The 12,097-nt window shown below is 46.1% G+C and overlaps 2 protein-coding genes across 4 annotated transcripts in view; one reads left to right on the top strand and one right to left on the bottom strand.

The window, feature by feature from the left end:
* The window catches only part of LOC103383222 (vasorin-like), a 14,067-nt gene extending 6,484 nt beyond the window's left edge, over nucleotides 1-7,583 (top strand). Inside the window, exons 2-3 of one of the 2 annotated variants that reach the window (XM_025058830.1) lie at nucleotides 2,999-3,363; nucleotides 4,015-7,583. In XM_025058830.1, the coding sequence (XP_024914598.1) occupies nucleotides 4,036-6,174 (2,139 nt within the window). In that variant the 5' untranslated portion in view covers nucleotides 2,999-3,363; nucleotides 4,015-4,035 and the 3' untranslated portion in view covers nucleotides 6,175-7,583. The remainder of the gene's footprint in view (nucleotides 1-2,998; nucleotides 3,364-4,014) is intronic. The other variant, XM_008316272.3, reaches the window with a different exon arrangement.
* The window catches only part of LOC103383221 (beta-1,3-galactosyltransferase 2-like), a 59,901-nt gene that overhangs the window by 18,719 nt on the left and 29,085 nt on the right, over nucleotides 1-12,097 (bottom strand). The window contains exon 3 of one of the 2 annotated variants that reach the window (XR_001760489.2): nucleotides 10,113-10,247. The exons of the other annotated variant lie outside the window; for it this stretch is intronic. The gene's annotated coding sequence lies outside the window, so the exon portion shown is untranslated. Of the gene's footprint in view, nucleotides 1-10,112; nucleotides 10,248-12,097 lie in introns of those variants that run through there. 2 annotated transcript variants of the gene reach the window in all.

Here is a 12,097-nt window from a genome sequence, read left to right as displayed (position 1 = left end):
GGGCTGTCCCTAACACGTATCCTGATATGTTAGCGATGCTCCACACACACACACACACACACACACACTGTAACGCTGCGTCATCCAGTTTTCAAACTTAAATCGTTCGTGAAGCGAAGAGTTCGATGGACAGTGGATTCATCGGTTCCTGGACGACGACTTATTCAAACTTTTTCTACATTTTTTCTGTACACGTTCAAACACGAAACCAATGAAAATCATTAGCTCAAACAACAAAGATAAAGAATAAAGTTAGTTAATCATTTTAACTTTTTTGAGGAGTTTTTGTTTTGTTAAATTAGATTTGACTAAATATGAAATGTCAGGATGGTACTGGTCCGGCCCGCTGACATCTAATTAAGTTGTTCGCGTCCCTTTTTTTTTTTTTTTTTTTTTTACACAAATATTTCCAACCTGCCAGCTCATCATCTGAAAACAGAGATGAGGAAGGAGCTGACATGTCGTGGAGGCTCACTCTGCCAGGTGCCCTCGGGCACACCTGTGTGCAGCGAAATACCTGGAACATTTATTTCCAACTGCTGACAGACACACACACACACACACACACACACACACACACACACACACACACACACCCTGGTGCTGCTCTGAGGTCGATGCCGTCCAACATCACTGGGTTCTGATCTCAGTGGAAAAACCAGTTCAGCCAAATTTCCAGCCTCAACCCCCGGGGCGTGGTCAAACTGTGGTCCGGTAAAAAAATAAACACCTGACACGGGGCCGTCTGATTGGTCGTCAGCGTCAGGTGTGTTTGCACAGTGATGGAGCAGCAGCAGCAGAGTTTACACAGACATTAAACTGCAGGATTTACTGCGAACAGACAAACATTTGTCAGCGGCGTCGGACCGACAACCGGTTCTCACCGGACCAAACGATTCAACATTAGGAAATAATAACGAACGACGTCAAACGAATCTCGAACTTTGAGCTGATTCTTTACCAGTGACTCAGTGTTTAAATCCTTGTATTCACACTGTGACAAATATGAAGAAAATATTGAAATAATTTGCTCTGCCACAAGGGGGCGCACACCCCCCCACTTTGAGAACAACCGACCTAAATAGTTACAACCAGGGCAACCAAAGTGTGACAACCAGGGCAACCAAAGTGTGACAACCAGGGCAACCAAAGTGTGACAACCAGGGCAACCAAAGTGTGACAACCAGGGCAACCAAAGTGTGACAACCAGGGCAACCAAAGTGTGACAACCAGGGCAACCAAAGTGTGACAACCAGGGCAACCAAAGTGTGACAACCAGGGCAACCAAAGTGTGACAACCAGGGCAACCAAAGTGTGACAACCAGGGCAACCAAAGTGTGACAACCAGGGCAACCAAAGTGTGACAACCAGGGCAACCAAAGTGTGACAACCAGGGCAACCAAAGTGTGACAACCAGGGCAACCAAAGTGTGACAACCAGGGCAACCAAAGTGTGACAACCAGGGCAACCAAAGTGTGACAACCAGGGCAACCAAACTGTGACAACCAGGGCAACCAAAGTGTGACAACCAGGGCAACCAAACTGTGACAACCAGGGCAACCAAAGGTCGATGTGGGCACTCCATCCTGCCTCTCAGTCAGAGGTGGCTGCAGTGTATTGTGGGTAACAGAATCCAGCTCGGTGAAATCAGCGTGGTGACGGCGTGATGGCGTGACCCTCCGTTTAACTTCACAAGTCGGAGATACAGCAGCGGAGCAGTGGTCGCTTTACTCCGCTGTCATAAATCCACTGAGCCACAGGCTGGTTCCTGTCATTCTGACGGCAGCTCTGCTTTCATCACAGCCGTATACGCTCGTACAAATGGAGGAGGATTTCCCGCCGGCCGCGGCGTCTTAGCAGCAGAAAAACCCGCTGACACGTTTAGTTTGGGATTTATGACGAGAACACGAAGAGTCCGGGTTCACGATTGATGAGAAACGTTACTGCGAGTGTCTCCAGGTTCACGTTAGTATCACAGAGAACGTGAGGATAAGACCGGCTGAGTTTGTGTTCCTCGTCCTCCACATCTGTCCTCCTCCTCTGTCCTCCTCCTCTGTTCTCCTCTGTCCTCCTCCTCTGTCCTCCTCCTCTGTTCTCCTCTGTCCTCCTCCTCTGTCCTCCTCTGTCCTCCTCCTCTGTCCTCCTCATCTGTCCTCCTCTGTCCTCCTCTGTCCTCCACATCTGTCCTCCTCCTCTGTCCTCCTCCTCCTCTGTCCTCCTCCTCTGTTCTCCTCTGTCCTCCTCCTCTGTCCTCCTCCTCCTCCTCCTCTGTCCCCCTCCTCTTGTCTCCTCCTCTGTCCTCCTCCTCTGTCCTCCTCCTCCTCCTCCTCTGTCCCCCTCCTCTTGTCTCCTCCTCTGTCCTCCTCCTCTGTCCTCGTGTGTTTTTGAAGGGTCGGTGAAAAAAGGTGGTTGACCACATATTGACTCTGTGATTTGTCAACAAACAGTTGCTGACTTTCTGTTTCCTGCTGGTTTCGTCAGTGATGAACAACCTTTTTAAACTGGAAGACGTATTTATATATTTTTTTCATCTATTCGTTTGGCCTGACTGTACATTCACGTCAGTGTTGTGACGACTACAGACCTAAAGACTATCAAAGTCTAACCCTGACCCGCTGACCTTTGACACCACCCTTAAAGGAATGTGAAGACGCTCCCGTCGTAGAGCAGTAACGGTTCTGTCCACAGCAGCGTCTGTCGGTGTCGGTGTCACATCAGTGAGGGTTAAATTCACTGCTTTGACTGTTGTCAACACAAGAAAATAAATATTAATCGGACTTGAGTTTGATGGAATATTTACAGAACAAAAACAAAGTTGCATTTTTGGCAAAAAAACAAAAACAAACCCTAAAACCTGTTAACCTAGTTAAGGGTTGAACACATAACCTAGTTAGACTAACACGCCCTCAGAATTTTGGCTCTTGCCAATTTTTGTTTTTCTTCTGAACTCTTAGATTGGCAGCTGCTTCCCGATTAACTTGTTTTTTGTCATGGTTAGATTGACAGAGAAGTGAGACCTGCTGCGATGTACGGCGAGGAGACGGCAGCTCTGTCCAATGGACAAGAAGTGGGCGGAGACAGGAACAGATCAGAGGAACAGCTGAGGTGGAACAGATCGTAGATCAAGTTAGAGGAGCAGAGTTCATGTGGTCTGAAAGGAGACGTCGGATTTACGTTGGACGAAGGATGTTGGAGATGGAGCTCCCAGGCAGGAGGAGGAGGAGGAGGAGGAGAGGAAGACCATAAAGAAGATTTATGGCTGTAGTGAAGGAGGACATGAAGGTGGATGTTGAGGGACAGCGGGAGACGGAGTCACGAGATTCTCTGTGGTAACGAAAGTTATCAACAGAAGAAAAGTTTGACGTGAGCTCACGACACGCTGCCTTAGAAACCGGCTAACGTGTGTGTTTTCATGTTAACGTGGTGTAAATACCAATGAGTCAGAATGGAAACATCAACGGTTCAGACACCACAACGTCAGCGTTTGACCATAAACACATGTTCTCACTGTTGGCCAACATTTGGACCAAACAGTCGACACCCAAAAGGAACCAAAACTGAAATTGACGAATCTCAGACGTGACTTTAAATATCGCTGAAACGCAAAATATTTGTGTGGAGGAAAAGGTTTTTTTGTTGACCCACGGAATGTTTAAAAGCCATGTTTGGATTTTCACTCTTACTTTTCTAACAGAACCATAGAGGCATTATTAGATCGTCTTGGGTTTCCCCGGAACTTTTATCTCAAGGGCCGCAGGAAGGTCGTAAGGTCAAGAGAGCTCTAATGAAACCCAGGTTAAAGAAAGAGAGGGAAAACGAAGGCGTGACTTAGACAGACTCACGATGTGAGAGAGAGAAATCATCGTTAGATTTAAGGCTGAAATGGAAACATAACCCTGTAAAAAGTTACGATATTATAACATTAAGATTGTTCTAACGGGTTCTAATCCCTGTTTACGATGGATCGTAAAATATAACGCTGTAGTCATGACAACATTTTCTCTTGTCTTTCAGTGTTTCTGGCCTCAAGTCACCATGTCAGCGTCCCTCCTCGTCCTGCTCCTGCTCCTCTCGTCTGGTTTGGTGTCCTCTAGTTGTCCCACAGACTGTACTTGCACGGCCAACTACTTTACTATATTTTGCATTCAACGACACTCCACCACCGTGCCGGTTGCGCCAGTGAGCACCAAAGAACTGTACATTTTCCAGAATGGCATTCAGACTTTGACCGAGGATGACTTCAGCGGCCTGGTGGATCTGGAGCTGCTCGACATGAGTCAGAATGAACTGAGAGAGATTCCAGACTGGGTTTTTGGAAGGCTGTCCAAGCTGAAGAACTTGGACCTGTCCACCAACCACATTACCCATATCTCCAAACACAGTTTCTCAGGCTTGGTCCAGCTGGAGAGGCTGTATCTTCATGCAAACCGAATCCAGAGCATTCATTTGGAAGCGTTCGAGGGTCTGGAAAAGTTACTGGAACTAAAGCTCTACGGAAACCAGCTTTCTTCTCTGCCGTCCCTCCAGTTACCAAAACTGTTGCTTCTAGACCTCAGCAAAAACAACATCCCAACACTGGGTCCAGCGGACCTCCAGGCTCCTCACTTGGAATCCCTCAAGTTGGGTTCTCTTGGACTCACCACTTTGGACGAAGACCTCATAGCTTCCTTTAGGAACCTTCATGATCTCGACATTTCCATGAATCAGTTAACTGAGGTTCCACAAGCTCTGAGGCAGGACTCCCTCAAGGGGTTGATCAAGCTCAACCTGGCAGCCAATCCCTTCGGAGAGCTGAAGACAGAGAACTTCCACAAACTCACTGGACTTCAAGAGCTGGACATCAGTGGACTGAATCTCCAAGGTTTCCCCCAGAATTTCTTTCAGCTGTTTCCCAGGTTAACGCGCCTGACAGCAGCCGAGAACCCGTTTAACTGTCTGTGCCCGTTGGCCTGGTTCCCAGTTTGGCTAAAAGAGAAAAATGCAAATCTTCTGAGGCCCGAGGAAACCAGATGCCACTTTCCTCTCGTTAACGCTGGAAAGATGCTTTCATCACTAGAGCCCAAAGATTTTGGTTGTCCGTCTGTCACCACAGTACTGACCCAATCCCATACTGGAAGTACTCCAACGCCCCAGATGTTTACGACACCTTTGGAAAACCCCCATACAAATGCTATTCTCCCTCCTCCTCCTCCTCCTCCTCCTCCCAGTGAGGTGACAGGATCCACAAACGCAGACGGTTCTCCGTTCTCACCAGAACCTACAGACTCCCCAAGTTCCAACAGCAGAGAAGATGAACCAAGCTTCTGCCCCCCCAATATTTGCCTTAATGGTGGCACTTGCAATTTCGACCCATCAGGTCAACTCAGTTGCCTTTGTCCATCAGGGACGTCTGGGCACTACTGTGAGAACATGGTCGACGTTCCCGAGCCCACAAAACCGTTGACCACAGAGGTGTCAGTGATCGCACACGCGATGCCCGTGGAGCTGGACGCCATCAGCTCCCGTCAGGTGACCTCCACATCTATTTTACTTGACCTGCACCGCTTCATCAACACCCGGCCACACATCAAAGGTATAAGGCTGACGTATCGTAATCTCTCAGGGCCGGACCGGCGCCCTATCATCCTAAGTGTACCGGCGTCCTATCCCGAGTACACCCTGCGTGGTTTGAGACCCAACTGTACGTACTCGGTGTGTGCCAGTCCCCTGGGCGAGCGAGTGAGCACCAGGACGAACAGCTCTGCAGAAACAGGTCCATGCACAGAGGCTCGAACTGAAAGTGTTCCAGCGACATCGGTGGAGTCCAAGGTGGAGACCCAGAGCCAGGTGAGCTACAGTCTGATCCCCGCTCTGGCAGCGCTGGCGATGGTGCTGATGTTGGCCGCGGTTGGTGTGATGCTCATCTGTCTGCGGAGGAGGAGGCAGGCCAAGGCAGGGCTGGAGCTGGAGCTGGGCCCAGCAGACCCGGTGGAGCTCGATGGCATCAAAGCCGGCCTCGAGAACGGTGGCAACGGAACGTTACAGCAAAAACAGCCGGAGATCGAGCGCTGTCACACGTCTCAGCCACCGCCATCGCTTCAACAAAACGGGGGCTTGGACTATGAGGTTCTATTGATGCAAGAACACTGCCCATCAAATAACAATTTAGCTTCACTAAAGCCGTCTTATTTCTGAGACGACGTTCGAGCAGAGACGATTGGAAAGATTTGTTTTTTTTTAAAAGTGCAGGTTTACCTGTGGAACTGTGGAAAGTTGAAGTTCCTCTCGATTTCAAAATCAACAAAGTTGGCACTTAGTTGGGATTTTTATCTGTTTTTTAAAGTTGCTAAAATACTGAGAGCTGATCCGCAGTATATTCTAAACCGCTGTGACCTGAGGCTGGTGAGAACCTGTCCAGAGATTCAATGAAGTCCAACTGAATGGACTGGTCTGAGTCTGAGGGGAAACGACAGTTCCTTTTTGCATTGACTGTCAACTGTATTTGATGCCATGTTTTTTGTTTGTTTTTTTAAAATGTCTTTTTAGTAAAAAGAAATTGAATTGAGTGTAAATCCCGTTGCTGGATTTGGGAGTTGTGTTGCACCATAGTTTTTTGGGAGTGCAGAGATGTCGAAATGCAGGACCAGCGATCCTGGTGCAGAACTTGGTTTGGACCCGTTTCTTTGCTCAGTGGGATTTATTTTTTACAGAGCTTGCACTGAAAAGAAGTATTGGATTTTTCCCAGATGTCTCAGCCAAAAAGACTGATGTTCACAAACAGCAGGAAACGCTGTAGGAAGAACACGACTTTATAAAGATACTGAAGACTCGATGACAACGCAGCTGCCATAAATTCCACATTTTGCAGATTGGGATTTCCATCATCAACAGACCCAGAATAAGTCTTTCCACCGGCCCGGAGCATCTGGCTCCACGGGAGATAAACTTGCTGTGAAATATAAATGGACTGAATAAAGAGCCATTTGGCGTCGATGCATGCCGAGGGAGGAAGGCTGTGTTGTTTTTTCTTTTGTTTTTCTTTTTTTTTTTTTGTAGCTGACATTGTTCTATTTTTGCCTTGTATTTTGTGTTTTGCTGTAAATGTTCGTTCAGTATTGACACTTTTGCTCTTCATGTTTTTTCCCCTTGAAAAAGTCATTGGAGTTTTGACCCGTTGTGTGAAACGTCACTTAGCTAAAAAAAAAAAAATCTTGATCTCCGACTGGTGTCGTTCTAGTAGTTTCTCTGCTAACACCATTAGCATCCAGTAAAAAGTTCAATGAACACAGTCGTTATGAACTGGTCTTCTACAGAACTCGCTGAACGAGTCCCAGTCCCAGTCCCAGTCCCAGTCCCAGTCCCAGTCCCAGTCCCAGATGATTCAGATGATTAGAGAACAATTATCCAGTGACACCATGGATTGGCCGACACCAGTTAGAGCCACGTTTGATGACAATTTGAGTTTTATTAAAACCTTCTATTTATGTTTATTGCTGACACAAACGATCTGTAAAATCCACTGCATAATGTTGATCCCATTTAGAGAAAAACGGAAAAATAAAACAGTGCAGATCTAAGATATGAAAGGCAAAAAAAAAAAAAAACACGACGGCGCTCCACCTTAATGCTGCACCTTAAACCTTCTGGGGAAATCAATATAAGAAAATATGAACAATAACTTTGGAAATGATCGGCCGTTTTGTCGCCGTGAGGACACCGTTTATGCTGCCACTGTGTGGAGAACCTGGTACTGCAGGAACGTCCGTGTTCTGGTTCTTGTTCTAACGGAGTCCCTCCCACGTTCTCTCCGCCGTCCTGTGTTTTTTTGGCCAAACAACCATTATTGTCGTCGGGTGTTTTGCTACTTTACTGCCCACCAGACTGTAAAGTGCCCCCAGTCCTGGGTATTTGTTGACCTTGTCAACGCATTACGTCCACTGGAAGATCATGAAAAAGTGTCCACAGGTTCACAGGAACTGAAGGCCTGACAAACAGTGTCTGTAGAACTGATGTCTGTTTCAGGAACTGAAAAATTAGACGATATGAAATTGAACGCCATCAGTCCGACCAGCGGTTCATGTAAAGGTCAAGAGGTCACATCAGATAACCTTCTCCCCTCCCCCCCCCCCCCCCCCCCCGTCCTCTGACGTCTCCAAACCCTGTCAGTATTCCAGTGTAAACACACGCTCACGTGCACTATCTGCTTCCACTCACACACTCCATGAACTGGACGACACTGTGGGGCAGTGGGCAGAGTGAGGGGCAGGAAATGGTTGACATATTTCTGTACATCGGTTCCGTTCCCTGTCTTGTTGAACTGTTGTTGTTTGTTTTGTCTCCGTGTTTTTGCCAGAAAACAAATGCTGAAAAGAAACCAGTATTAAATGCCTTACTGATAACAAACCTGTGTCTCTGTGGCCACTGTTTTTGTAACATCTTAGTCGGGAACAGTTTTCGTCCCCGTGGATTTTCAGAATGTTGACGTGTCAGGGAGAATGTGTCGTGAGTTTAAAGTCTCCGTCTTCTAACCTCGGTCCAACAAATCTGTCCTTCTGTGAAGTGTCTTCAAACATCAAACAATCAACAGAAATTCAAACCTTTATTGTTGTGTAATATGTTGTTAGTGACATGTAGAGATGATACGTCAGAACCTCAGCCCTAACTGATCATTTCCTGACCTCCCTGTGGTTCCAGAACTAACATCCTCCTCTGAACGGAGGGGCAGGAACCGATCCATGGACACAGAGCTTCTCAGGACAATTATCATTAAAAAAACAAAAAAAAAACAAGGCTCGATTGTACACTAAAACTAAACAACACGTGACCTGGTTACACAGCGCCATTAAATAGCTAAGTGAATTAGCTTAAATGCTCTGTGTTTTCCGCTAATATCCAGAAACAGACGCCAGTGAAAACGGTCCCTGTGTTGAACTTGTCTCTAACTGTTGACGCGGTTCTACCTGTGCCGTACAGTATGTTGTTATAGTGATGCCCTGACAGACACGGAAGCTTCCGGAAGACCTGACTTGACACTAAAGTCTAACTCCATCTCAGACTGCCAGCCAGGAGACGGTACCGAGATGACAGCCCTGGATCCTCATGAAGAACCGGGTCCATGTCAGGACTTTACCAGCCTCCGTGGCTCAGTGGGGTATGTTTTTTTTTTTTTTTTTAGGTTATCATCCCAAATTCCTAAGAAAATTACAAAGTTGTAACTATTTTGTTTGTGTGTTCATTAAAATAAGAGCCAGCTTTGGAGGGCGTGGCCTCCGAGAGCGCAGCCAGAAAAGAGATTTTCTGCTTCCAAAAACAGTGGGTAGAGAACATAAAAAGTTTATATAAACCTAATAAAATACCATAATAGTACAAAGGGATATAAGTGGAGCCACTGGAACTGGGTTTGCGACGGTCTGGAGCTGGTTAGCCTGTTTCTGGGATTAGCTTTGTGGAGGGAGGAATTTGTCGGGAAGTTTGGAAAATAATGTATCCAGCAGAAATATGTTGACAATTATGCTGTGGAATTCTACTGTTGTAGATGATTCATTCAGAAAGTCAATATTTGTACATTTATTTAGTCATAAGGACAACAAAACTGACGGTAAAATAAACAAAAAAAAACAAAAAAACAAGTTATCGAGGCTAGTTTCTGATCGACTTGTTTTCTGAGAAAATTCATGAAAAAAAAACAAAATAAAAAAATGATTACATTTGAGGTACGACTACATCAGGTCAGAGGTCAGTTCTGCTGGTGGAGGGGTGAGGGGGGTGAGGGGAGTGTGAACGTGAACATCAGGACTTGATGGATGTGAAGTGAACCGTCCAATCATGAACTCTTTCCTTCCAGTCTCCGTCGTTGTTAGCCCACTTAAAGCTGTTAGCTAATTATCCTCAAATGCTAAATGTTTCCTAATAACGTCAAACCACGTGAGACTGGTTAAGACGCAGCACATGTTTGGTTTTGTTTTTTAAACGTCTGAACATGAATTTGTCTAAAAACACGTCCCAGACGTACGACTCCAGGTAAGAACATAATGACGGCTGTTGTCCATCACACCGTCCGACACGAGCCGACATCGGTAACATGTGCCGTCGTTACATTCAGTCCGTCGTACATCCTCCCCCCCGTTGCCGTCGTTACATTCAGTCCGTCGTACTTCCAAGCCTTAATGAGGTTCCCAAACGAAAACAAAGCCAAACTTCACAGCCCCTCACCCCCAGAATGTGCTTCTCGTTTGGAGACCCTGCTCCACATGATTTGCTGTGAGGCGCTGAGAGAGGAGAAAAAGACGGAGAGCAGGAGAAAAAAAAACAAAAAAACCAACCATCAACCCAGGGAGGGGAGTGGGGAGCGCTGATTTATTTGAAGAATCTGGTTGTAGTGAGAGCGGTGGATGGTGGGAGTAAAGAGGGGGGAGAGGAGGGAGGAGAGAGAGTGAAAACCCAACGGCAGACAGATCGTTGGACCTGATAATGTCTTAAACCGACGCTGCACTTCAGCAGAATTACCACTGAAGTCCATATATCTTTACTGCAGTGTTGACGTACGGCTGCGATATATGAGGTCCAGCTGGTGCTGCACCAGGGGCCGGGACTGGGGCTGGGACTGGGACTGGGTCTGGGACTGGGACTGGGTCTGGGACTGGGTCTGGGTCTGGGACTGGGACTGGGACTAAGACTAAGACTAAGACTAAGACTAAGACTGGGACTGGGACTGGGTCTGGGACTGGGACTGGGTCTTTGTGGGATTTTATTCCTGAAAGTCTTTCACAGTTTTTTATTTCTCATCTTTAAAGGAAATGTTTAAAGTTCTCGTTAAGACTGATGACCTGATGTTCAAGTTCAGATCCAGTCCCGTCACAAATACAGGAAGTATTTCACAGCCATGTACTGTAGTGGAGTTTAACGTCCAGTCACAGTAAACAACTGCAGTAATAACATCCTCTCCAGCCACGACAGATAAAGACGACGTACTGTTGACGTTGTTGTTGTCGTTGAAACACTACAGTCCAACCCTGGACTATGATGGAGAACAAAGAAACAACAAATAAAGTCAGTAAAAATAGTAAAAACAAAGATATCATGTCATTAAATAGATTAAATATTAAACATACATTTACATTATTGTGAATAAAAAGTTGATAAAAACTGCACAAATATTGTCGTGAATCTCATGAGATACCGTGGCCTTCTCCACCAATCAGATCGTTTGTTTGGACCAGAGTTACTCACACAGATCTGGTGTTTTCTAAAGTTTCTCAGAGAGTACTTGATCCCACAGTTGTGTTCACACTGAAAAAAGGAACCGACAGAACCCTGAGAACCTCTAAAGAGTTTACACGACTGCTTTGTCTCCAAATCACGAAGACGTGACGTGAATCACGTTGAGTTCGCTCCACGTCAACATCTCTTTAAAACGACTTCAGCCACAGCCTGAGCCGTGTTCTCAAATTCCTTATTCTCACGAGAAAATCACACTGGATAAAGTGGATGACCCCCCCCGACCTCTGCCCCCCCCCCACTCACTGAAAGTACCAGCTCTAATTGAATCATCTCTAATTGCCCTTCGTCTCCTTTTACCCCGGGGCAGTTAATGACTTCCATCTTCTCTCAGGCTCAATCTCAAGTTGCCACCAGGAGAGTCAGTGATCTTTGGACCCGGTGGATGTGTCGTTTACAGCAGGAGGACGAAGGAATTGGAACCGATTCAAAGAGACAGAATTCAGGAGAAGGGTTTGGTTAACTAGTACTAACTAGTACTAGTGACTAAAACTACACAGACTGACATATTAACACTAACATTAAACCAATATTAAATGTCAGACTAAACTTTCGTCTATCTTGCTAACTGCAGAAAAACACCACAGCATTGTTGTTGTTTTTTCTCCTGTGGTTCAACAGATGAAACTTTCTGTTTGTTCCTTCTTTTTAAATCTTCAAATCAAGTCAAGTCTCTTTGTTACATTATTTCATTTAAAAAATTACTTTTGAAGGAGGTTGAAGACTTTTGGTCCAAGAAGAAGAAGAAGTTTTTTTTTTCTTGTGGAGCAGCCGTGTGTTTATTAGGCTCTAGTAGTTTTCACAGCAGAACAAAAGTCCCCCCACCCCCCCCCCCCCCCCC

The sequence above is a fragment of the Cynoglossus semilaevis genome, chromosome 9 (genome assembly GCF_000523025.1).
Source record: "Cynoglossus semilaevis isolate Cse_v1.0 chromosome 9, Cse_v1.0, whole genome shotgun sequence".
NCBI classification, from domain to species: domain Eukaryota; kingdom Metazoa; phylum Chordata; class Actinopteri; order Pleuronectiformes; family Cynoglossidae; genus Cynoglossus; species Cynoglossus semilaevis.
Note: the sequence above shows the minus strand (reverse complement) of the source record. Positions and strands in the feature narration are given on the sequence as shown.